Source organism: Lathyrus oleraceus, chromosome 5, assembly GCF_024323335.1.
Source record: "Lathyrus oleraceus cultivar Zhongwan6 chromosome 5, CAAS_Psat_ZW6_1.0, whole genome shotgun sequence".
NCBI lineage: Eukaryota > Viridiplantae > Streptophyta > Magnoliopsida > Fabales > Fabaceae > Lathyrus > Lathyrus oleraceus.
Window position 1 is genome coordinate 382112124 of NC_066583.1, and position 23913 is coordinate 382136036.

Here is a 23913-nt window from a genome sequence, read left to right on the forward strand (position 1 = left end):
GTACTATTTTGCATGTTATAGTAATAAAGGGGAAATTCCCCGAATGTCGATCTCAATGACTGCAAGTCAATATCGAGTTCAAATCATCGTTCAATTAAACAAAAACTATTGTTTTTTTTAGATTCAGATATAAAAATAAAGGCAAAAGAAAATAATACTGTAAAAATAAGGGTTTGTAAGGGAAAAGGAACAATGTCAGGGAAGGTGTATAATTTGTCCCTGTAACAACTCTGAGTCACTATTACATCAACAAATATCAATCACTACTAGTTCTCAATGATATTTTCTCCCAAGTCCTAGGTGAGAAAACCTTTAATCATCTACCCTAATTTCTATGTCCATAGGAAATTATCGATGAAATTAAGCCTTATTATATCAAGAATGCTTTGATTCATACATGGCATCCCTAGTCCTAGATGATATCTAATGTAGAGTAATCTGATGAAAACCTTACAAATGGCGGTCCAGCCTAATTGATAACCATACAACAATCTTGATTGGTCCAAAAGAGAGAGCATTAAACACATCAAAAAATTACCGTAAAAACAATATTATAAATGCAATCGTAAACTCAAAGTCTTACAGATCTAAATCAGGGACACCCCCTAACATTGGGGGGTTTAGCTACTCATATTGTTCAAAACAGACTCAAGATAAAAAACACACATTACAAGTAATTAGATGAATTGGATCTTCAATCGCTTCCGCTCATGAAAATGTTCTGCTCTCCAAATTCCTTGATCTCTGTAATTCTCGATAGTCTGACAATTCTTTGTGCTCTCCTTGTTCCAAGTTGTTTCCAAGCTCTTGTAGAAACTCTCTTAAAATAGTGAAAAATCCATTGGCAAAGGTTGGAAATCCCCAAAACGTCCTTGCAGCTCAAGCCCGGGTAAAAGGCCAAAAAATTAGAAGAATTTACGCTTGGACTGACACAGCCCGTGTCAGCTCTCTGCCTTGTTGTTTCCTAGCTAACATGCCCCAGGTGACCTAACATGGGCCGTGTCAGTTGATAGAAGCGACCATGTTAGGCCAATGTCTTGGGCATTGCTTGTTATTTCTTTTCCTTCCTCCTGACACGGCTTGTGTCAGGTGACACATGTGGCCGTGTCAGACCTCTTGCACTGGAAAATCTTATTTTCTCAAATTTTGGAACTTTCCACTTTCTTGCATTGAGTCCGTTGGATCTTCTACATGGACCTAGAGGGCATAAATACAGACAACCAAAGCATGAAATCCCGAAAATACAAAATAAACTAAAAATTGATAAAATGCTTAAATAACTTACGGAAATTAAAATTAACTTCAAAGGCACCATAATGCGCACAAAGTTTTCCAAAATCCTTGGTTTCTTGTCAGATACGTAACGAAAACATAGTGAAAATGGTGACCGATCACAACCCCAAATTTAGCTCATTGCTTATCCTCAAGTAATGTTCCACACGACAAAGTGTGTCACTTCCCAAAATTGAATTCTTACCACAATACCGCTGAGATCTTTTTCCAACGCCTTCACTCTCCCTTTCATAGTCCATGATTTTTCTAATGAGTTTTCCGCTGCACTTCCACATTGACGTACCGCTTCACCTGTCAGCTTATATCACACTCTCACCAAGTCTCTCCGGGTTAAAGTGTTTACACTCACAGTTCAGAATATGCAATATCAACTCATAAGTTTGAATGATTTCTCATTTTGTATCAACTACACACAACACACACTTTTTGAGGTCTTTTGGGTTGTAACAGGGTTTGGGTTACGGTGTGGTAAATACAAACAAAAGGGAAAACAAGTGGTTTAGGTTCATAGCCTCATTTTTCTTTTCACTGTGCTGGTTCTACATCTTATTTTCAATTTTATTCTTTTTCAGTTTATATTGCTCAGTTCTCTTTTTTCCTTTGATTTTCTCATCTTTTTTTCAACTGAGCGTTTCTTATTCGGTGAGTGCTTTTTGTACCATCAATTTTTCTTCTTCTTTTGTTTTCTCTTTTTTTCGATGGTCGTTTTTCTTAATTAATTTCTTTTCCGCACTCACCTTACTTTTAGATACTTATGGGTTTACCCAAACTTATAATTTAACACAGCTTAAAGACATAATATTGACTCTGAACAGGGTAAGAAAGTGTTTGGGTCGTGGTTTACATTTATATGGTTATATAAACAAACAAAGGGTACAGGTTCAACGGGGTTAACAAGGGAAAATATTAAAGGAATGGCTAGAAAGGCTCAAGGCTATTATTCAAACAACGTGCCTCAGTGTGTGTATATATGCAGTTATATTCCAAAAGAACCTACGCAAATTCAGAGTGATAAAGACATACTTGAATATCTCCCATGATGACAAATGTGTTTAGCTTTTTATGCACTCACCATGTTAGGTAAAGCTTGACAGCATCCATAATACCTCTAGTACGGTGCAGCTTCTTACTCAATTCGGAATGCACAGGGAACCTATGTTAGTCGAGCTTGAGAAGTTGTGTCCGATCTTTTATTCAACAGTATCAACTTTTTAGGAAGATCTTTCACAAGCAATAGTAAGTGGAGTGATCATTTCCTCCACTGCCACTAATGTTCATCACCTAATCCAACAATAATAACAAGAACCTGAAATACATGCAGCAAATGATACCCAATAGTAAAAACAAACCAAATGTAAAACAGTAAAAGATGGGAAATAATAAAATAAAATAAAAACATAAAACAAAAAGCATGATAAAATCTCCCATACACTTGAACTAAACATTGACCTCAATGTTTTAGAACAAGATAGAAGAAGGGTGACTCGCAATGCCCGACTGAGGAGGCTGAGGGGGAAAGTCCAACATCATACTGAGTGGTTATTGGGTTTTAATGAGGGGTGAGGTCCACACAATGATCCAAAAATATTTCACAATTTCCATTCCATAGGACTAACATGGGTCGTGTCAGATGACACGGGAGGATGTGTCAGGCTTCTACCAATGTTATTTTTCACACTTTTCTTCAGTGCTCCTGACACGGGTTGTGTCAGGCTGCTGGTTTCTCCAAATTTTTCCTCTCTCTTATTTTCATATACGGTCCTTCCTTCCGGGATGACTCCCGCATTAACATGAGTTCCTCCATCATTTTATGCAAGGCACTGTACAAACCTAAAATAACAAACAAAACACAAACAATAATTAGAATTAAAAACACGTGGGTTGCCTCCCACGAAGCGCTTCGTTTAATGTCGCATGGCTCGACGATTTATTCCCTTTGTTATGGGGCGTACTTCAGCCTCCACACCTTGTTGCACTTCTTTTCCAAAACTAAGAAGTCATCTTTTTCATATGTATGGACTCCTTTGTGCTACAAGTCCTTTCTAACCTCTATATCCTTACCTTGTTTTTCTTTTATTTTCTTTCTCATGGCTTTTGGAATGGAAATAGAAGTTTTTCCATTCGGGGTTGCTAATGGAAGTGGTGAGACTTGAGAGGGCCTACTTGTATCTTTCTCTGATATTGGTATGTTACTTTGCCTTTTCACCTCTGTCCGAATCAAGCTTACTTGATAGTGATGTTCTGTTTCTACCTATGGCTCCTGGTCTTCAATAGCATTCAATGTTATTTCTTCATTGTAAACTTTTAAGGTTAACGTGCCCTGGTCCATGTCGAGATTGCATCGACTTGTCTGCATGAAAGGTCAACCCAGAATGATGGGTGTCTCTTCATTTTCAGGTATGTCTAGGATCACAAAATCAATAGGAAAACTTAAGTTCTCTATTGTTACTAGTACGTCTTCTACTATACCATATGCATCCTTTCTCGAGTGATCCGCAAACTTCAGATTTGTCTTTGTATCATTGACATTTTTAATACCCAACCTGTGATAGATTGATAATGGCATCAGACTCACACTAGATCCAGAATCAATTAGCACCTTTTTAAAGGTTCTTTCTTTAATTGTGCATGATACTGTTACCATTCCAGGACCCTTCTATTTGTTTGGAGTTTTCTGCTCCAGTGAATTTGCACTACTCTTGTCCTTCAAGGCTACCGGTTCTTCTGCTATTGGTTTCTTTTCAGCAATTACCTCTTCCATGAATTTTTTGTACATGGGCATTCTCTCGAGTGCTTCAAACAAAGACATAAGACCCTTTACCTTTTTAAACATTGCTATGAATTTCCCAAAGTCTGACTCGCTAAGTTCCTTCTTTGTCACTCTCTAAGGGTAGGGTAACTTAATCACCGATCTAGTATCCTTTTTATTTTTCTCTTCAGTTGGCTTGCCGGGTGGTATAACTTTTTCCTTTTTAGCGGACCTTTTCTTTTTCTTCGTGATGGTATTAACATTCTCCTGATTTATTGGATTTTGAACTGTTTCACTTGGTAAGGAACTTGGTGTTCGAGAACTTGCTATTTGTTATGCTATCTGACACAACTGAACTTCAAGATTTTTTATAGAGGCAATGTTGTTTTTATGATTGTTTCTAGTCTCTTCTTGGAACTACAGACATTGAGCGATCATGTTTTTAATGACAATCTCCCAGTCTGCTTTCTTTAGAGCTTGTTGTTGTTGTTGCTGTTGTTGATATTGAGTATGATATTGACCTTGACCCTGTTGTGGAACATTCCCTCTCTGATCTTTCCATGAGAAGTTTGGATGATTTTTCCAACCTGGATTGTAAGTGTTGGAGTATGGGTTATTCTGCTTCAAGAATTTTATCTCTTCAATTTGTTGAGGAGTTTCAAAGCAATACACAGTGTGGTAAGGTCCATTACAGATTTAACAAGTGATGATCTGAGCAGGTTGAATTTGAGCTACCTGTTAAGTGTAACACCCCTTTTTCTACCCCAAAATACTTAACATACAATCAGAGTAAATAAGCACGCATATAAACAAAAGGGCGTCACTTCAACGTCTTCAAAAACTAAAAGCTTTCAAAAACCAAACATCAATTATCATGAATATTCAAGAATATGCGTTCGCAGTGGAAAATAATGAATAATCATGCATTTCATAAAATGATCCATGTCCCATACCATAATCATCTCTCAATAATCTCTTCAAGATAAACGAAGACCATATCCAGAATATTTGGCACTGTGGCCTCCCAAACAACAATTGAAATCAAACATGTTCACAAGTAATAGCATGATACATACCCAAATAAGATATGAGTTCAATACTACTAATCTACCCCCGTGTTACATGACCAGAGCATTGGCTCACTACCTAGTCTCCAAACTAGAATACGGAAGCTCTCCGGCTAAATCTCGAATGAGCTACCTTCCACTTACTTCAGCAATACTACTCCTGAGTATCTGCGCGATACCCATGTAAAGGTAACATTCAAACAGAAAGGGTGAGAATTCGAAACATTATGAAGAAGTATAATAAAGCACAGTGATTAAATCAACGATTAAAGGAATTCATCACACTTCATATAACCATGTAAATAATATTCATCAACATTTATTTCACAGGTTTTGGACATCCCTTAAACTCAAGGAGTATAATATTAAGATCCCATACTATGTCTTCAATTATACACATAACTACAGTTATCACATAATCACATATTTTGCCAAATTATGTATCCACGCATCACCAAATTCAATTATTAAATCTCATACACACCTCACAATCACATCAATGCAAACATTCAACTATCACATGACTCTAATGTGACTCAATGCAAGACATGTGACTCTATGCATGCGGTACCTCAATGTGAACCCAACGTTTCACCGCTTTCCGATTCAATATCTAGAATCCAAGCCACGCTTCCGATCCGGACAAGATCAAAGCCACCACGCCTATTTCCAATTAAGGATCAACGTCTACTACGCCTATTTCCAATTAAGGATCAACGTCTATCTACCACGCCTATTTCCAATTAAGGATCAACGTGTGCTATGTCTATTTCCAATTAAGGATCACCGTCTATTGTGAACCCACAGTTTCACCGCTTCCACTATGAAGTCGACCATGCCATGAATGAATGTACAAATACTAATACATATGCAATTAAGATCATCTCTACCATCTTAACATTCCACATATCATCATAATTCAACTCTATGAATTATCCACCAATGGTACATATACACATTCATAACAAATACACCATTCACATAATATGCAATTAAGATCATCCATACCATCTTAATCATTCTACATATAACCATAATTCAACGCTATGAATTATCCACCAATAGCACATATACGCATTCATAACAATATATCATTCACAAATATAGGCTAATTATCAAATGCACCCACATAGATTTCATTCCAAAACGAATACAGCATTTAAATATCAATTTTTCACTTTTCAAACAGTGTTAACCGGTTAACGCATATGGTTAATCGGTTAACGCGTAACAGAATGCACTTCCTGGCAATTTTCAACAGTGTTAACCGGTTAACGCATTTGGTTAACCGGTTAACGCAAGATAGAACACAATTCTAACAGGTTTTCAACAGTGTTAACCAGTTAAGGCTTTTGGTTAACCGGTTAACTCAAAACAGAATGCTATTCCTGCGTTAACACACAACAGAATGCAGAATTTCCTGCGTTTTTCATCGTTGGAGGACCTTCGGACCTCCGATTTCAATTCCGTAAAAAGCCAAACGTTCAGAAAATTATAACTCACACAATACTCTCAACATATAATGTTAATTTGCAGTTTTAACACAATCAATCACCACAATTCAAGAATAATCATCAAAACATAATAATTTCAAACAACCATACAAAATTAGGGATTTTTAACCTAAACATACTTCTACCCATTGACCCCATCATACTAACCCATAATAATAAGGATTCCCCCCTTATCTCTTCAATTTTCTGGAAACCCTAGCTCCTCTCTTGTTCTTCCCCTCTTCTCTTCACTTTTCCTCTTCTCTTTCTCTATTATTGTCAAATGATTAAATGAATCCTAATTCTCACTCTCCTCACCTCTTATATACTAGTATCATATTTGGGCTTAAAGAGTGATATTTCTAATTTAATTAATAGGCCCAATAAGACCTAATATTTAAATATCTCTAATTAGTTCAATTAAATTAAACTAACACAATATACACACCAAGTTAATTAATTCAATTATATCTCATATCAACTAAATAATTAATTAACACACCAAATTAATTAATATAATCAATTATTATACTACCTAACAACCAATTAATTAATTAACACTTCACATAATTAAAATAAAATATAATAATAATAGTATAATAAATAAATACTAAAATTGGGTTGTTACATTGAGTACCTATATTCATCGCTTTCAATTTCTTTTCTACTTCAATAGCGATTGTATCTTCCAAATAGATTTTATTAGCTTCAAGTTTCAGATCAATGTCTCCTTCAGGTTTTCTTGTACACCTATCATATAATTCCAGATGCTCATTTGCGACTATCGCTTCAATGATCCTTTTAATACCGGTGGCTGTTGAGAAATTTGTTGAGCCATCGGCTGTTGTATCAATCAACTATTTTCTCTTTATTTTCAGCCCATTGACAAACATCTGCATTTAATCAGTCTGATCCATATTATGAGTTAGGTAAGCTACCATGACCCTTTTGAATCTTTTGTAGGTATATCCCAAAGACTCACCATCCTTCTGTTTGAAGTTCAAGATTTCATACTTTTTTCTCAGAAATTTCGATGCTGGAAAATACTCATTCAAGAACGCATTTCCATATCTTCTCATGATGTAATATTGTCTGCTGGAAGAGAAATTAACCATTCTTTTGCCTCTTCAGCTAAAGTGAATGGGAACATTCTCAACTTCTTTGCTTCATCAGGATGACCATCAATTTTCAAAGTAGTACTCATTGTCAGGAATCTCTGCAAGTTTTTGTTTGCATCCTCGTTTACCTTTCCGGTGAAAGATTTCCATTCAAGTTGATTGATTGTGCTAAGATGCAGTTGAAAATTAGTTACATTCACCGGTTGGTTGACAATGATCAATCTACCACCCGACGCATTTGCACCTCCATAGTCACATAGGAGTCTTTCCGGAGGTGGAGAAGGTGAAATTGGAGGAACTTTAGCCATACTTTCTTTTTCTGAATCTGAGTGATCAGAGGGAACTTCTTCTTTGGAATTCAATCTAGCGTTTATGTGTCTCCGGTGAATAGTTCTCTCGATTTCTGTGTCAAAAAGAAATTCATCTAAGGGCTCTCCTCGCATACACATATTAGTGAATGAAGTTATATAAATGACAAAAAAGTAATTTTATTGCAGAGAAACAAAATTTTAATTGAACTAAAATTAAACTCTATATTTTGGCAGTCTTCCACAACGGTGCCAAAAACTTGATCGAAAAAATAGCAAGTGTACTATTTTGCATGTTATAGTAATAAATGGGAAATTCTCTGAATGTCGATCTCAAGGACTGCAAGTCAGTATCGAGTTCAAATCATCGTTCAATTAAACAAAAACTATTGTTTTTTTTTTAGATTCTGATATAAAAATAAAGGCAAAAGAAAATAATACTGTAAAAATAAGGGTTTGCAAGGGAAGAGAAACAATGTCAGGGAAGATGTATAATTTGTCCCCGTAACAACTCTGAGTCACTATTGCATCAACAAATATCAATTACTATCAGTTCTCAAGTGTATTTTCTCCCAAGTCCTTAGTGAGAAAACCTTTAATCATTATACCATAATTTCTATGTCCATAGGAAATTATCGGTGAAATTAAGCCTTATTATATCAAGAATGCTCTGATTCATATAGGGTATCCCTAGTCCTAGGTGATATTTGAAGGAGAAGAGCGACCCAAAACGCAGCGGAATTTAAAATTTTCTCCTTTAGTGATCCTTACAAATGGGCATGATCAGTGATAGAATCATTACCTCTTGTGGCGATTGTAACCTTTGATGCAGATCTACGGAGTGATCACGAACGTTGAACGATGATAACACCTCTACTCAGTCCACACGAAGTGATTCCTTCGATCTCAATGCTAGCTGCTATGAATGAAGGCTTTGAGTGAGTGAGAGAGAGAGAGAGAGAGAGAGAGAGAGAGAGAGAGAGAGAGAGAGAGAGAGAGAGAGAGAGAGAGAAATGAAATTGCAACTACACCAATGCTTCTACACAAGGGGTCTATTTATAGAACCACTTGTATGGGCTGCAAGCTAAAAAAAGCCCACTCAAGTGTATGTGACCCATATCTTATAATATGCCAAAATCACTTAAGCGCGTGGTACCTTACCATATTTCGTATTCTACTTAAGTACACCGTATCTTACGATGTTCTACAATTCACTTAAGTGCACCGTACATTACGATATTCCTTAATTACTCTATCTCTTATCAATCCGTCCTTTTGTGTGTGACCCTGTAGGTTTTCGCTACATTGGCAATTATATTAAATAATGTATTTAACATAATAAATAGTGAACGGTATCTAGCAACACACCACTGCTACCCAAGACACGAAAATGTCATGTGATTTGACAAATCCTTTTGTGATAATACTTATGTGTACAATTACCCTTTTGCCCTTATGTCTATATTGAACACAAGGCATAGACTGTGTCATCCTTGTCCAGTTCAATATTGGGCCCATAGACATTTATCCTGTTACGCAGGATGGACAAATTCCATCTAGGTCACTCATGTCCCTTAGCATGCTTCGTGGAGTACCCATCAACTGTCTTTATGGTCATCTAGTTACGAACAATGTTTGATCAACAATAAGGCACTAGACTCTACATCTAGGATCCATAGTGGTTTCAGGTCAAAGGGTGGTGTACACCATTATCACCATGAGAATAACTTATGACACTTTGCATAACATTCTATATAGTATTCTCATAGTGGGTCAATCCAGTATAAATATTACTCTTAATATTCATACCTATGTTTAAGACTTGATAACTCCTTATCCATGATCCATGAGATGTGATCATCAGTCTATATACATAATAGTCTTAATACTTTAATGTTATCCCACTTTATAATAAAGCTCGACTATGGATACTTTAAGAATAATGTCCTTATGTTTAATGTGATCTCATGATTAAATCACACTTGATACATTAAACGAACTATCTATTCTAGGGACTTTATTAGACAAACATAATAAAGAAAAAGCCTTTTATTATTAATAAATAATTCGATACAAGTACCAAAAGTATTGGTCTCTAGGGCTTACACAAACAATATCTACTACAGAGTAATCTGATGAAAACCTTACCAATGACGATCCAGCCTAATTGATAACCATACAACAATCTCGATTGGTCTGAAAGAGAAAGCATTAAGCACATCAAAAGATTATTGTAAAAACAATATTATAAATGCAACCGTAAACTCAAAGTCATTACAAATCTAAATCAGGGACACCCCCTAACATTGGGGGGTCTAGCTACTCATATTGTTCAAAACAGTTTCAAGATAAAAAATACACATTACAAGTAATTGGATGACTTGGATCTTCAATCGATTCCGCTCATGAAAATCTTCCACTCTCCGAATTCCTTGATCTCTGTATTTCTCGATTGTCTGACAATTCTCGGTGTTCTCCTCATTCCAAGTTGTTTCCTAGCTCTTGTAGAAACTCTCCTAAAATAGTGAAAAATCCCTTGGAAAAGGTTGGAAATCCCCAAAACGTCCTTGCAACTCAAGTCTGGGTAAAAGGCCCCAAAATTGGAAGAATTTGTGTCTGGGCTGACACGGGTGACTGTGTCAACTCTCTGCCTTGTTGTTTCCTAGCTGGCACACCCCAGGTGACCTGACACGGGCCGTGTCAGGTGACATGGGCGACCGTGTCAAGCCTCTGTGTTAGGCATTGCTTGTTCTCTCTTTTCCTTCCTCCTGACACGGCCCGTGTCAGGTGACATGGGTGGCCGTGTCAGGCCTCCTGTACTGAAAAATCTTCTTTTCTCAAATGCCGAAACTTTCCACTTTCTCGCATTAAGTCCATTGGATCTTCTACGTGGACCTGGAGGGCATAAACACAGACAACCAAAGCATAAAATCCTGAAAATACAAAATAAAATAAAAATTGATAAAATGCTTAAATAACTTACAGAAATGAAAATTAACTTCATAGGCACAATAATGCGCATAAAGTGTTCAAAAATCCTTGGTTTCTTGTCGGATACATAATGAAAACATAGTGAAAATGGTGACCGATCAGGTGTCAACCGAGCTTTACAGTCTGAGGTCCATGACTCTGAGATCAAGCAAACTCTTTTTGATATTGCGGCTTGGAAATCTCCTGGTATGAATGGGTTTCCTGTTGGCTTCTACCAAAACATTTGGCAACATATTGGTGATAATATATACTCCTTTATTCATCAACTATGGAGAAAAGGACCTCTCCTTGGATGATATTAATTATACTCATATATGTTTGATTCCTAAACTAGATAACCCTCAATTGGTCATTGTTTCAGACCTATTGCATTGTGCAATACTATCTATAAAATCTTTACCAAGATCATTGTCAACCGTTTTAAGCAACATATAAACAACATAATTTCCCCAACCAAGTTGGTTTTATCTCCAACATAAGCTCCCATGAGATCGAAGCAAATAGTTAGTTCCTTCGCCATGAAAATTGATCTTGCCAAGGCTTATGACAACATGAGTTGGCATTTCATTAATAATGTTCTTAGTGAACTTGGGATCCCTAATAATTTGAAAGATCTTATTATGCTTGATGTTACCTATGTTAAGCTTCAGGTTATTTGGAAAGGCGATAACAAAGACTTTTTTGAAGCCAAAAAAGGGTTACGACAAGGTGATCCCTTGTCCCCCTATTTGTCTATCCTATGTATGGACAAGCTTTCTCACCTGATTCAAGATGCTATGGAGAATAATCATTGACATTGCTTGAAGATTGGTAAATAGGGCCGTAAGGTGTCTCACCTCATGTTTGCCGACGACCTCATTCTTTTTGGTTTTGCTATTGATCATCAAAGTAGCGTGGTTATGGATATCCTATCCAAACTCTGCATCTCTTATGGGCAACATATTAATATGGATACATCCAATATCACGTTTTTCGAAAATACTTTGATTGCTACCAGGAGAAGCATTCTTGCAAAAATTGGATTTAGGGAAACCTCCTACCTTGGTACTTACTTATGTGTTCCTCTTTCGGGAAAGAGTCCCAAAATTAAAAACTTTCGTCATCTTATTGAGAAGGTTCAAACTAAACCTGCTCATTAGAAACGAAGTCAACTCTCATTTGCTAGTCAAGTAACTTTGGCTAAGTCTATGATAGAGACAATTCCCACGTATATGATGATGTATGTTCCTATCCCTCAAGATTGCATCAATAAGATCCAACAATGTCAAAGATCCTTTATATGGGGTGATTCTAATAAGAAGAGGCACCTTCATACTATCGTTTGAAGTATCCTTATCATAGGCAAGCGTAATGGTGGTCTTGGCCTTCATAACTTGTCTATTATGAATAAAGCTTGTCTTGCCAAGCTAGGATGGAATCTGAAAACTAAAGATCACTTACTTTGGAGTAGACTCTTGAAGAGTAAGTATGCTGCTAGGCATCTTGATAATGGTGTCTTAATTGCTAAACCTTTCGACTCTTGCATTTGGAAGTCGATAGTTGAGCTTTATCCGAAGCTTGGTTCTTTGACCTACTGGGAAGTAGGCAATGGTTCAAACATTAATATGTGGGAAGAGGCCTGAGTTGCACCGGGATTGTTTCTAAAAGATCATGATCTCCATACTGTTAATAACAACGTGCAACTGCATCATGTTTCTAATCTTCTTTTATATGGGGTGATTCTAATAAGAAGAGGCACCTTCATACTATCGGTTGAAGTATCCTTATCATAGGCAAGCGTAATGGTGGTCTTGGCCTTCATAACTTGTCTATTATGAATAAAGCTTGTCTTGCCAAGCTAGGATGGAATCTGAAAACTAAAGATCACTTACTTTGGAGTAGACTCTTGAAGAGTAAGTATGCTGCTAGGCATCTTGATAATGGTGTCTTAATTGCTAAACCTTTCGACTCTTGCATTTGGAAGTCGATAGTTGAGCTTTATCCGAAGCTTGGTTCTTTGACCTACTGGGAAGTAGGCAATGGTTCAAACATTAATATGTGGAAAGAGGCCTGAGTTGCACCAGGATTGTTTCTAAAAGATCATGATCTCCATACTGTTAATAACAACGTGCAACTGCATCATGTTTCTAATCTTCTGAGTACTTTAGGTAATTTGAACCGTTTATTACTTAGTAGGCTCTTTACTCAAAATATATTAGATAAATCATTGTTATACCCCCTTCCCCTTCTGTTTTTGTTCCTTTTCCTGATTCTTGTCTTTGTAGTGGAAATAAGACATGGATATTCTCCATCTCCAACGTGTATGGTATCCTGAACCACAACTTGGATGATGAGTCTTCCTTTCAATGGGACAAAATCTGGAAGTTGCAAGTCTCCGAGCGGGTTCATAACTTCATATGGAAAATTTGACATAAATGTCTTATTAATAATGAATTCCTTAATAATCTTCAAACGAGGAACAATAACTATGATCTATGCGGTTCTCAACCAGAAATAATTATGCATATTATTCGTGATTGTACTTTGCCAAAAACCTTTGGAATCAATTGGTCAGTCACAACCTCAAGGAGCATTTCTTTTCCTCTACATTGCATGATTGCATTGCCCTTAATCTTTCTCGCTATATTCCGCAGGCTGTTGAAGCTTGGTCAGAGATGTTGGCTTTTGGCTGTCATCTTCATGGAGTAAGGTTCTACATGACCCATATTTTGTTTTGCCTACTAATTTGGTCCATGAAATGCGTAAGGATGTTTCTTTATACAGATCCTGCAAGCAGTTTTACTTAAAGCTTCAACCTGTGATTAAGACTCTGACTTTAGTTCAATGGTGTCCGCCTCCTTTAGGGCGGGTTTGCCTCAACTTCGACTAGGATGTTCTCAGTGGTTTTGTTGCCAAATGTGAGCCATTTTTCCGTGACAACCAAGAAAACTGGCTTGGTGGCTTTCATATGCATATTGGTGTTTGCAATAACATTACGGCTAATTTATAGGGTGTTCTTACAAGTTTGGATCTTGCTTGGGAGAAAGGCTTCAACAATCTTATGGTCCAAGTTGACAAATACTTCTGTTATCTCAGCTTGCAAAGTCTGTTGCTGCCTCTACAACAAGGTGCGACTTTGGCAAGACGTATTCTTCAGCTCCTTCACCACTTGAAGAAGTGTAATTCAAACATATTTTTAAAGAAACGAACCAGTGTGCTGACTCTGTAGTTAAACTAAACTTACGTAGTACTGCTGAATGTGTCTGGTTTGATTCTTGTCCGACTAGGTTTAATGCATCTCATTAGTTTAGATTAGTCTGATTTGTGTGTTAGACTTGTAGCCTAGTTTCTCCTTGTATGGGCCTTTGGCCCTCCCATTCTAAAAAAAAAGTCATACGGTCCGATGAATGACCCATTGGTCCGACCAATAACCCAATGATCCAATAACTTAACCGGATGAATAACCGTAAAACATCGACCATAACACACTCCTTTCCCCTCTATTCCCATTATACACGCTCATTTCCCCATAATTCACAAAATATACCATTTTCAAACAAAACAACTTTTTACCTAAGGAATCTATTAAGGTAAAAAATTCACAATATGTCTTATGTACTTTCTCAATGCATTTTCTTATGTCTATGAAGCCATAGTATATCAATGTATATGGATTATTATCAAATAAAGAAAATTGATAACAAAAAAGGTGGGATCATTTTGGGGTCCATGCCGTATCTTTGAAATCAATTTGCAATTGCAATTTTGACAAGTATTGTTATTTCAAACATAATACCTTGTTGGATATTGAATTTCTATTACAAAGATTTTCCTATAACTCAGTATGAAATTGCCATATAAAATTTTATAAAATAACTTTCTGTTCTAATTTTACTAACATTGACACATCCATATACAACTATTTGTTTTCATTCAAGCAGAAACACTAACAGATTCAGCACAACAAAAGGCAGTAGTGTATGTATCAGCAGTAAGAAGGAACATTGACCGGTCGGTAAACAAAGGTTCTGACAGTGTGTGAGTACCCCGATGGATGATTGTAACTGAATTTCACCCCTGCGCTACCACTCCCAAGATTTGTGCAGCGATCATGGAAACTACTGATTGGTCGAGAAAGACATGCATCCCAACGATCACTTTCAGGCATTGTCTCGGCTACTGTGTATATTCCCTTAGCATTTGTAAATGCCTGGTAGTTTAGAACTTCGCCGGATTTGGTGATGCAAAGAACAGCAACTTCAGCACCTGCATCAAAGCATTCAAAGACATGTTTTTGTTTTAACAAGGAAAAAATAATAATATTTTGTTATTTTACAATCATGTTAAAATATATCTAAGGAACTCAATTTAGGTTAAAACAAAAAAATTGAAATGTTTTTTTTTTCCTACTTTCTTTTTATAATAAAGCGTCAAAGTTGGAATCGCTGCTGAGTTATTTGAAGCTACGAGTTTGAGTCATGAAATAAATCTCTTGCAAATGAAAGGTAAGGTTACTTACAATCAATGTTGTCAAACACAAGATCTTAAGTAGGATTGGTCAGCTTGTGAAAGATAGTAAAACTCAGATCGTTAGCACGGTACATAAGATCCTACCGAACGGACAAAGGGTAATTTAATACATATATACATACACAAACACGAAAATCATAATACATGCCAAAAAACAACCTGACACTCTTTTTTACGATCTTGCTTCAAAAAGCTCGATCTTGATCACGCCAGCGATGAAAACAATCTTTCTTTGATCGTAGCACTCTGAGACATCCTTAGCACGTAAGGACTTACGATCTTATGATCCAACACTCAATCTTGACTACCTCGCTCTTTAGTAAATAGGTTGTTCCAATAAGTTTTGTCTTCACTAGTGTGTATAATCATTGAGATGGTCCCACACAATGACAAGGAAGATGAAATGAAGAGAATATCATAGCTGGAAGAGAATTCGGTTAGAGACCCCCCAAGGAAGGAATAAGAGAATAAGCCAAAGAGTGAAAATGACCAACTTGAAATGGAAGGAAAGGATTTTGTGTAGTATAAGCGAGAGGGAACAAAATGATGATTTACACATTGTTTGTGTTATGTATTTGTCCCTTCTCTAGATTCTGTACTCTTCCACTGGGTTAAACTCTCTGCTCTGCCTCTGCAGAACTGCACTTGTAAAGGAGACTAAAATAATAGGGTTTACAAATTTTCCCCAAATTGTGAATAGCGGCCATCAAACAGCGATGACATGACACTGCTATAGCTGCTACGAAACCGCTATTCACGGCTGCTATGACTGCTATCGTCGATAGCGCTTCGCATGCCAATAGCGTAGTGGTGAGGGGCCGTGCCGCCACATTATAGTGCGCTATTGACAACCTAGCATTATTGTGAGTGTAAGTTGCAATAATTCCAACTATTTTTCTTTTGAATCTTCAGCACAATCTTATATTCATATATCAATTCATATGGTTAAGTGATATTCATATCCCAACAATTAGCATGCATGAGCATTGATCACTATAATTAAGTTAGATCAACCTATCCTAGACAACATATAAAACTGTTTTGTTACGAGTAAAAAAGAGAAATTAGACATCTTCACAACAATTAGAAATAACTTCTTGTCACTGGTATTCAAATCATTTAATTTTTTAAAGAAATAGCAAAGGCAAAGTGACAAGTTAGAAACATATATTTTCCAAACCACAGTACCATTATTCAAAACGAATATATAAGACTTAATCAAAAGCATAAATAACCCAAAAATAAACTACACTAGGGGTTGCGAGCAGAGCTGTGTCTAGTGTTTGGAGGGCTTGTCTAAGTTAGGCCAAGTTTAACTATGGGAAAACGAATAGAGCCTGTTTAACCAGAATTTAACAAGATATTTTATGAGGCCATATGTTTAAATATTGTCATGGGTCCTCTGCAGTAACACACCTTATACGCCTCAGAGACAAATTCGACCCTAATCAGAGCCATCTCAACCGAGGTTAAATAAAGTTATGCAATTTCATCAAGATCTGTCTACAAATTCAATGCTCAAACCAACCAATGAACCAAATTCATCTCATACATCTTCAACCAAGTACCAACTAAAGAAGAATAACAAATAATTCAGCACATATCATCATCAGCTTCATCTTTTTCATGGTTCCTGGACATTTTTCAATAGAACAAACAAATTCTAAAAACAAATTTCAAATTCCACCACATGCACCATCAATTCTAACATAATATACACCATTGACACCATAACACAATTCAAATTTCAGCCATCACTTCAAAACCCCCAATTAACAATAAAGGGAAAAACAATTTCATAAACTCAATCAAAACGATATAAAATTCACATAAACCCCAATTAAATATAAAAATACCTTCAAGAACATGATCTTCAGGTCCAAGAGAAGAATCCCCACAAATATCACAAACAACTCTTCCATGAATTTCACCAGTCCAAGCACTTGCACCCAAAGCAAATAACATCAACGACAACAGAATCAAATCCATCACCATCTTTTGCTTCGTCGCTCCCATCGCTGAAATCGAAAAAAAAAAAGCCAACAAAATGATACTCATCTCAATTCCCACTGATTTTAGGTTTATGAATTTTTTCACCGACACTGGCCGAGTCACCGAGTCCATTCCCCGAGTCGAACGAATTTTGATATAAGGACTAAATTGTCATTATGAAAACTATTAGGGACTAACTTGAAAAATCACCCTCCAAGTATTTTCCTATATAATTGACCAAGGACTAAATTGTCATTATGGAAAACATTAGGGACTAACTTGGAAAATCCTCCTCCAGTTTTTTTCCTATAAATATTACCCAAAACCCAATCACTACTACCTTGTGTTAAACGTATTGCGCCGCCGACGCTAGGTCATTTCTTCTGAATTTTCAGTTTTGGTTTCTTCCATTTTCTGATTGTTTTTCTAATTTATTTTTCTGAATCTTGATGTTATTGATTTTTTCTGTTGAAATTCATTATTATTGATGAATTGACGTCCCGATGATGATTTATGATCATAAAAGTAGTGGACTGAATTTTCTTGAAGAGAAATTAATTCAGAGGGATGAACAATTTTTGAGTTTAATGTATGCAATTTGATTTCATTGTTGAAGCACAGCCCTTAAGATCGCCTTTCAAATCAATGGAAGCGTTTTGAGTCATTGCCGTGCGAAATTAAATTTAACTGAAGATTCGTATTAGGGTTTTCCTTTTATGTTATCTTTTCCACCACTTGTTTTATATTTCATGAAGCATAGAACCTTTACCATTAGATCTGTAGCTTTTATCATGTTAATTTCTTTGGTTAATTCCTTCTTGTAAGTTTTGACCTAAAGATTTATCTGATGAGTTTAGTTTTATCGGTGCTTTATTAATGCTTCAATAAACAAGTGGTAACATTTTATACAACATTTGTGTAGACTTTTAGTGGTTTTGAAGATATTGTGAAATGCAAGTATGATGATTCAATTAGATGTATGAAAGGAGAAATCCTTGCTGAACTCAATTTTTTGAGGCAAACTGTCTGACTTGCATTTAGTTTTGAAAATGATATAAATTTTGAGATATTGTTATTATTTTATCTGAGTGATAGTATATAATTTTTTTATGTTATATATGTATTTTAATGTATTTTTGATACAAGGATGATGATTCAATTAGATGTGTGAAAAGAGAAATCTTTTTTGAACACAATTATTGAGGCAAACTGTCTGACTTGCATTTAGTTTTGTAAGTGATGTAATTTATTTGAGATTTTGTTATTATTTAATAGTTTTTGTTGTTACAAGGATGATGATTCAATTAGATGTGTGAAAGGATAAATCTTTTTTGAACACAATTATTGAGGCAAACTGTCTGACTTGTTTAACTTTGTTTTATTTATATAGTAAACAGTTTCTAGTAGGAAGTTTTTGTATTTGGTTATTAGATTATTATTCTTTACTTGAAGCAAAGAATGATGATTCAATTAGTTGTGTGAAAGGATTAATCCTATCTGAACTCAACACACTTGAGGCATTTGATACATCTGACATTTTGATTCTTTTTCTCAAAATTTTGTAATATTTTAATTCCTTAATTGCTTTTTTAAAATTTTATTTAAAGAACTAAACTGAGTTCACTTTTATTTTAGTAACAATGATCCCTAAATATCATCTGTCACACTTGTCACTTTGTCAATGCCTCCTCCTGTTTTTGCATGTTTTTTAACTGGTCAGTAAAGTAACTTCACAATTAGATGAGTTCACTATTTAACAACATAAAGGGTGGATTATGTTTGGTTACTGCCTTAAGGAACAAAAGTTAACTTTTAATGCAGACCTAAGTGCAAGATTTAGGTAGATCCAAATGTAAGATTTATAGACGGGTTCAAAATTTCATCATTAGCCTAACTTTGAAACCCTACCAATGTAGCATCGTTCCAAATTGTATAATTTGAATAAACAAAGTGAATTGGTGTGCCTTTCTTCTGATATAAGTTTTACTCTTAAAGTGGTTGTGTAGATGAAGTTGTATTTAAATGACTAATAGTTCAATTGTCTCAGCTTTGCCACAACACAAATGATTTAAATCGAAGTCCATGTTATGCTTAATTTTGTATAGTTTTTCATGGTCTTGGTGTCACTACTAAAAGATCTTTGTAAATAAAGTTGTTGACAAATTACCAATTATATTAATTGTAATTTGCAAAATTTATTCCATATATTTTCTGTTCCTTAGAGTTTGATAGAAGCCGTTAACTTGTTTCCAATGGCCTTTGGAGGTTAGAGTATTTTTTCTCTGAGAATACATGTTGGTAGGGTTTCTTATAGTGATCACCACTTGAAATTTATTTGGATTGGCTTCAATGCCTCTTTTGGTTAGAATGAATACTATGATTTTTTACATTAAACTCTAAAGGAGTACTTGGTGGGATTCCGGCAAATATTGTATTTCTTGAATGAATGGAATACATCCTCCAAATATTCCGCATGATTGTGCCCCTCGATAGTCTTCATTATCATATCATCAATAGACTTCTTTGTGCCATCCAATTTGATGGGAGAATATATTGTCTGAGTTGCTGATGTCAAATCTCAATTTTGTCCAGACATTTGAAATTTTTATCTGTCAAACCATCTTATTTTGTTTTGCTTAGAATATAATTTTGGTTTTTCAAATAAATCGGTTGAATGGTTTTCTCAACCGTGCATAAAATTAACGAACAAATTTTTTAGATTTTGGCCTACGAATGCCTGTTTTCTCAACCGTGCCTACGAATTTTTATTCCATTTTAATTGTGGAAATGCATTACTTTTTGAAACCCTGATTGTTACTATTGTCTTAATTATTGACCATTGAATTAAATTAATCAAGGGCTCCCAACCTTGACACCTCTCATTTTTTCAAATAAAGAAAAATAAAATAAAAAGGGTGGGATAATTACATGTTAAACTGATATATATATATATATATATATATATATATATATATATATATATGAAATTGATAAAAAAATGGACCTATCACATGCCGCTCATGGGTATCCCTCTCTCAATTTCTTAAAAAAAACGAAAACACAACAAATTAAATAGGAGGAAAGGAAAAATATCACGTGGATTTTACTTGGGTGAGAATACACTTGTTGGGAGGCACTGCTCATGCAGGGAAATCACCAGTCGAGGTGGTACACATTTCCCCCAACAAATTTTTCTCTTTCAGGTAAAAAAGGAAAAAAAGTGGAATGAAAAAAGAGAAGATAAACTCCCCCTCTCTCACGTGACACCTAAGACACCTATCACCTTCTACCTCACTCTTCTCTCTCAAAAGAAAAGTTAAAAAATAAGCTTCAAAATAGGGTGGCATTCATGAGAAACTTGGGGACCACTTCTATAATCCATTCATAAATTCCTTCTTCTCTCTGATTTTTACAAATTAACTATCTCTTTCCACTAAAAAACAAAAGAGATAAAACGTAGAAAGTATTTCTCCCCCTCTTTGTTGCTCCACGAACCTCAATAACTAACAACCACCTCCTTCATCTTTTTTTTTTCGACCGACAAACTTAACACTTAATTTTTTCTCCTCCACCACCCTAACCTTAAAACTTCATCCCTTTTGTCCTAAAACGAACCACACAACTCCTCCTTTCACATAGAAAGTATTTCTCCCCCTCTTTGTTGCTCCACGAACCTCAATAACTAACAACCACCTCCTTCATCTTTTTTTTTTCGACCGACAAACTTAACACTTAATTTTTTCTCCTCCACCACCCTAACCTTAAAACTTCATCCCTTTTGTCCTAAAACGAACCACACAACTCCTCCAATTGCAAGCACACACAACGTTTAACCGCTAGAATGCGACCTAAACATTCGTTCTCTAAAATCAATCAACCAACACTCATTTGCTACCAAGAACTAAGTAGATTTGAATTCTCCATTGCACATGGGGATATATAGGAGCGAGATTCATCATCTCGTCAAGCACTATAACAAAAAAACCCCAAAAATATCTTTTTGTCTTACTCAGAACTACATCGTTTTAAATTCCTTATCACACCTAAGGATACGTAAGAGCAAGACTCGCAATCTTGTCAAGGACCCTAACAAAAACCTCTTTGCGATCCCTTTTTATTTTCATTTTAATCTTTTATCACTCGAAGAAAACAAATGACATAAGCTAACATTCAATCGCAAGTTTAATTATATGGTTCCTGTTGAGTACAACTGACGTGAGGGCTGCTAATACCTTCCTCTTGTGTAATTGACTCTCGAACTCAAATAGAGTTATGACGACCATCTTTTTTTTATTTTTGGGGTTTTATCGATATTTTCCCTTTACTTATTTGGAATAAATAAAGTTCAGTAATGACTACGTTAAATCATTTTCCAAAACAAAAAACTCATCCCATCCTTTTCCCATAACCATCAGGTTGAATTCCTGGCACCCGTACTGAATCCTTGATAATTGTTGAAAGATAATGGATTTGTGAAACAAAATCAAGATGAGATAAGAGAGGATATGAATCTCATAATAGGAAAGGAATATCATATGCTGGAAGTTGTAGCAGCCATGACGAGAAGAAAGGAAGAGCTTCGTTAAGGCGCTGCGATCAAAGATGCTATTCCAATCCAGGTCTTTCCTTCCACCTCGCAGACTGTGATGATTAACCCGTTGCATAACCCTCCTCCTAGTTATTATAACCAAATTGTGCTTCCGAGGCCTCTAAAATAGAATTTATTGCACATTCCCCATAATCACACTCACATCAGACCTCAAGTCGCCCGAGAAAGGAAGCCCATTCAGTTTGAACCACTACCAGTGTCATATAGTGAGCTGCTTCTGCAAATAACTTAGAAGTCATTGGTATTTCCCAAAAGCTAATGTCAATGGCCTATTCATGCCTACCTGGATATGACCAAAATGCAAGGTGTGAATTCCTTGAGGGATCCCGGGGAATACCACTGAAGACTACAAAACCCTCAAGTATAGGGTAAAAAAGCTTATTGATAATAAGTTGTTGACATTCAGAAGAAACGGTTCAAGGGTATACATCTTGATCAGTAGTTCATGCAATGCCAAAGGTGAATGATCCTTAGTACCTTTCGTATTTCCTTATCCCGAGGAAAATAGCAAGGCGTGGGAGACTAAAAACACCAATATCTCGAAAGCCAACGGGTTGGTCCTGAACGATCTAGTGATTACTCCCGGAAAGGCAAAAAAGATGGAGTTCTGAAGTGAAGGAAAGAATCCAAAGTCTGGCAAAAGGCAACCATCAGCTGCATATCCTTAAACAATGGCCGCAACGCCAACATCTCTCAAGATTCCATATCGGCAAAACTTGACTATTTCTCCCCAAGGTTACAGGAACCAAAATCAGAGACATCTCCAAAATTTTAAGCTGCAAGACAAATTGGAAAAAAGGTACAACACTCTTGATCCCATTTCTATACTATGTGGACAACTTCTACCGTACTTGGTTTAGAATTCACTAATAGTGACCAAATCTATCAAGCAGGTACCACAACCATTCCCACCTGGATTTGATACCAACGTGCAATGCGAATATCATAATTGGTCAATGAGGCGTTCTATTGAAGACTATAGGACATTCAAAGGTGAAGTTTGAAAGCTGATCAAATAAAAATGCTTGGTCTTTGAAGAAGACAACCTGAATATGGAGTGTGGGTACCACACAGGAACCATGGGGCATGCGATCGAAGAATGCAAAGGCTTTCATGACAATTTACAGAAGTTGATAAAAAAAGAAGACCCCAAGTATGAATGGTTTAATCCAAAGGTCTGACAATGATAAAAACCAAGGAACTTTCGGACCCCTTAGGATTCTTTACCATGAAGAAAAGGTCATACCAATGGTGGATGAAATGTCATTATTTTCGGGTGAGAATATTGAGAGAGCATCATGGGATGTCGTCATCCATGCAAGCAGAAACAAAGAAAAACTAGAAGATAAACCCGAAAAGGTTGCATCCCATGAAGAGGCTAAAGGAGAAGACTTTGGGGGATCATCCTATAGATCTTCATGAGTATGAAGACATCAACCTTTAGGTCAAAAATGGGCCAACTAAGCAGTGCATTAGGTGAAAGAAAGTTCCATAAAGCCAGTGGGCCATACACGAAGTCATCTTCAAACGTTGGCAATCATTGGGTTGTTTTATCATTTGCTTTTGTAATTTCTTTGTCTGTTAAATGCTAGTTATTTTTAAACATTGTTGTTTTAATGGTAATATTAATGAAGTAATTATGCATTTTTAGAATCAATCATTTCGTATTCACTTATTCTTCTTATTTTATGTAAAAAAAACAAAAATATGTCCATATTTCTCCCATTTATTTATCTTTATCAAACTGTTGTTTTTAGTAAAGATTGAAGGGAGGATGACAAAAA

The 23913-nt window shown here is 35.9% G+C and overlaps 1 protein-coding gene and 5 non-coding genes across 6 annotated transcripts; 5 read left to right on the plus strand and 1 right to left on the minus strand.

The window, feature by feature from the left end:
* Positions 1 to 14735: 14735 nt before the first annotated feature.
* On the minus strand, positions 14736 to 17715 carry LOC127084948 (uncharacterized). Its single transcript, XM_051025481.1, has 2 exons — positions 17385 to 17715; positions 14736 to 15264 (listed from the first exon to the last, which is right to left on the minus strand). Exons 1-2 carry the CDS (start codon positions 17650 to 17652, stop codon positions 14984 to 14986), a joined length of 549 nt encoding a protein of 182 aa, XP_050881438.1. The 5' UTR covers positions 17653 to 17715; the 3' UTR covers positions 14736 to 14983.
* A 301-nt stretch (positions 17716 to 18016) lies between these two features.
* On the plus strand, positions 18017 to 18090 carry LOC127089965 (small nucleolar RNA R21). Its single transcript, XR_007791510.1, has one exon. It is a non-coding gene; the product is annotated as a small nucleolar RNA R21 (small nucleolar RNA).
* A 378-nt stretch (positions 18091 to 18468) lies between these two features.
* LOC127089953 (small nucleolar RNA Z266) lies at positions 18469 to 18560 on the plus strand. Its single transcript, XR_007791499.1, has one exon. It is a non-coding gene; the product is annotated as a small nucleolar RNA Z266 (small nucleolar RNA).
* Positions 18561 to 18656: 96 nt separating this feature from the next.
* On the plus strand, positions 18657 to 18747 carry LOC127089954 (small nucleolar RNA Z266). The gene has a single exon (XR_007791500.1). It is a non-coding gene; the product is annotated as a small nucleolar RNA Z266 (small nucleolar RNA).
* A 56-nt stretch (positions 18748 to 18803) lies between these two features.
* LOC127089955 (small nucleolar RNA Z266) lies at positions 18804 to 18892 on the plus strand. Its single transcript, XR_007791501.1, has one exon. It is a non-coding gene; the product is annotated as a small nucleolar RNA Z266 (small nucleolar RNA).
* Positions 18893 to 18968: 76 nt separating this feature from the next.
* Positions 18969 to 19065, plus strand: LOC127089956 (small nucleolar RNA Z266). The gene has a single exon (XR_007791502.1). It is a non-coding gene; the product is annotated as a small nucleolar RNA Z266 (small nucleolar RNA).
* The last annotated feature ends 4848 nt before the right edge of the window (positions 19066 to 23913 follow it).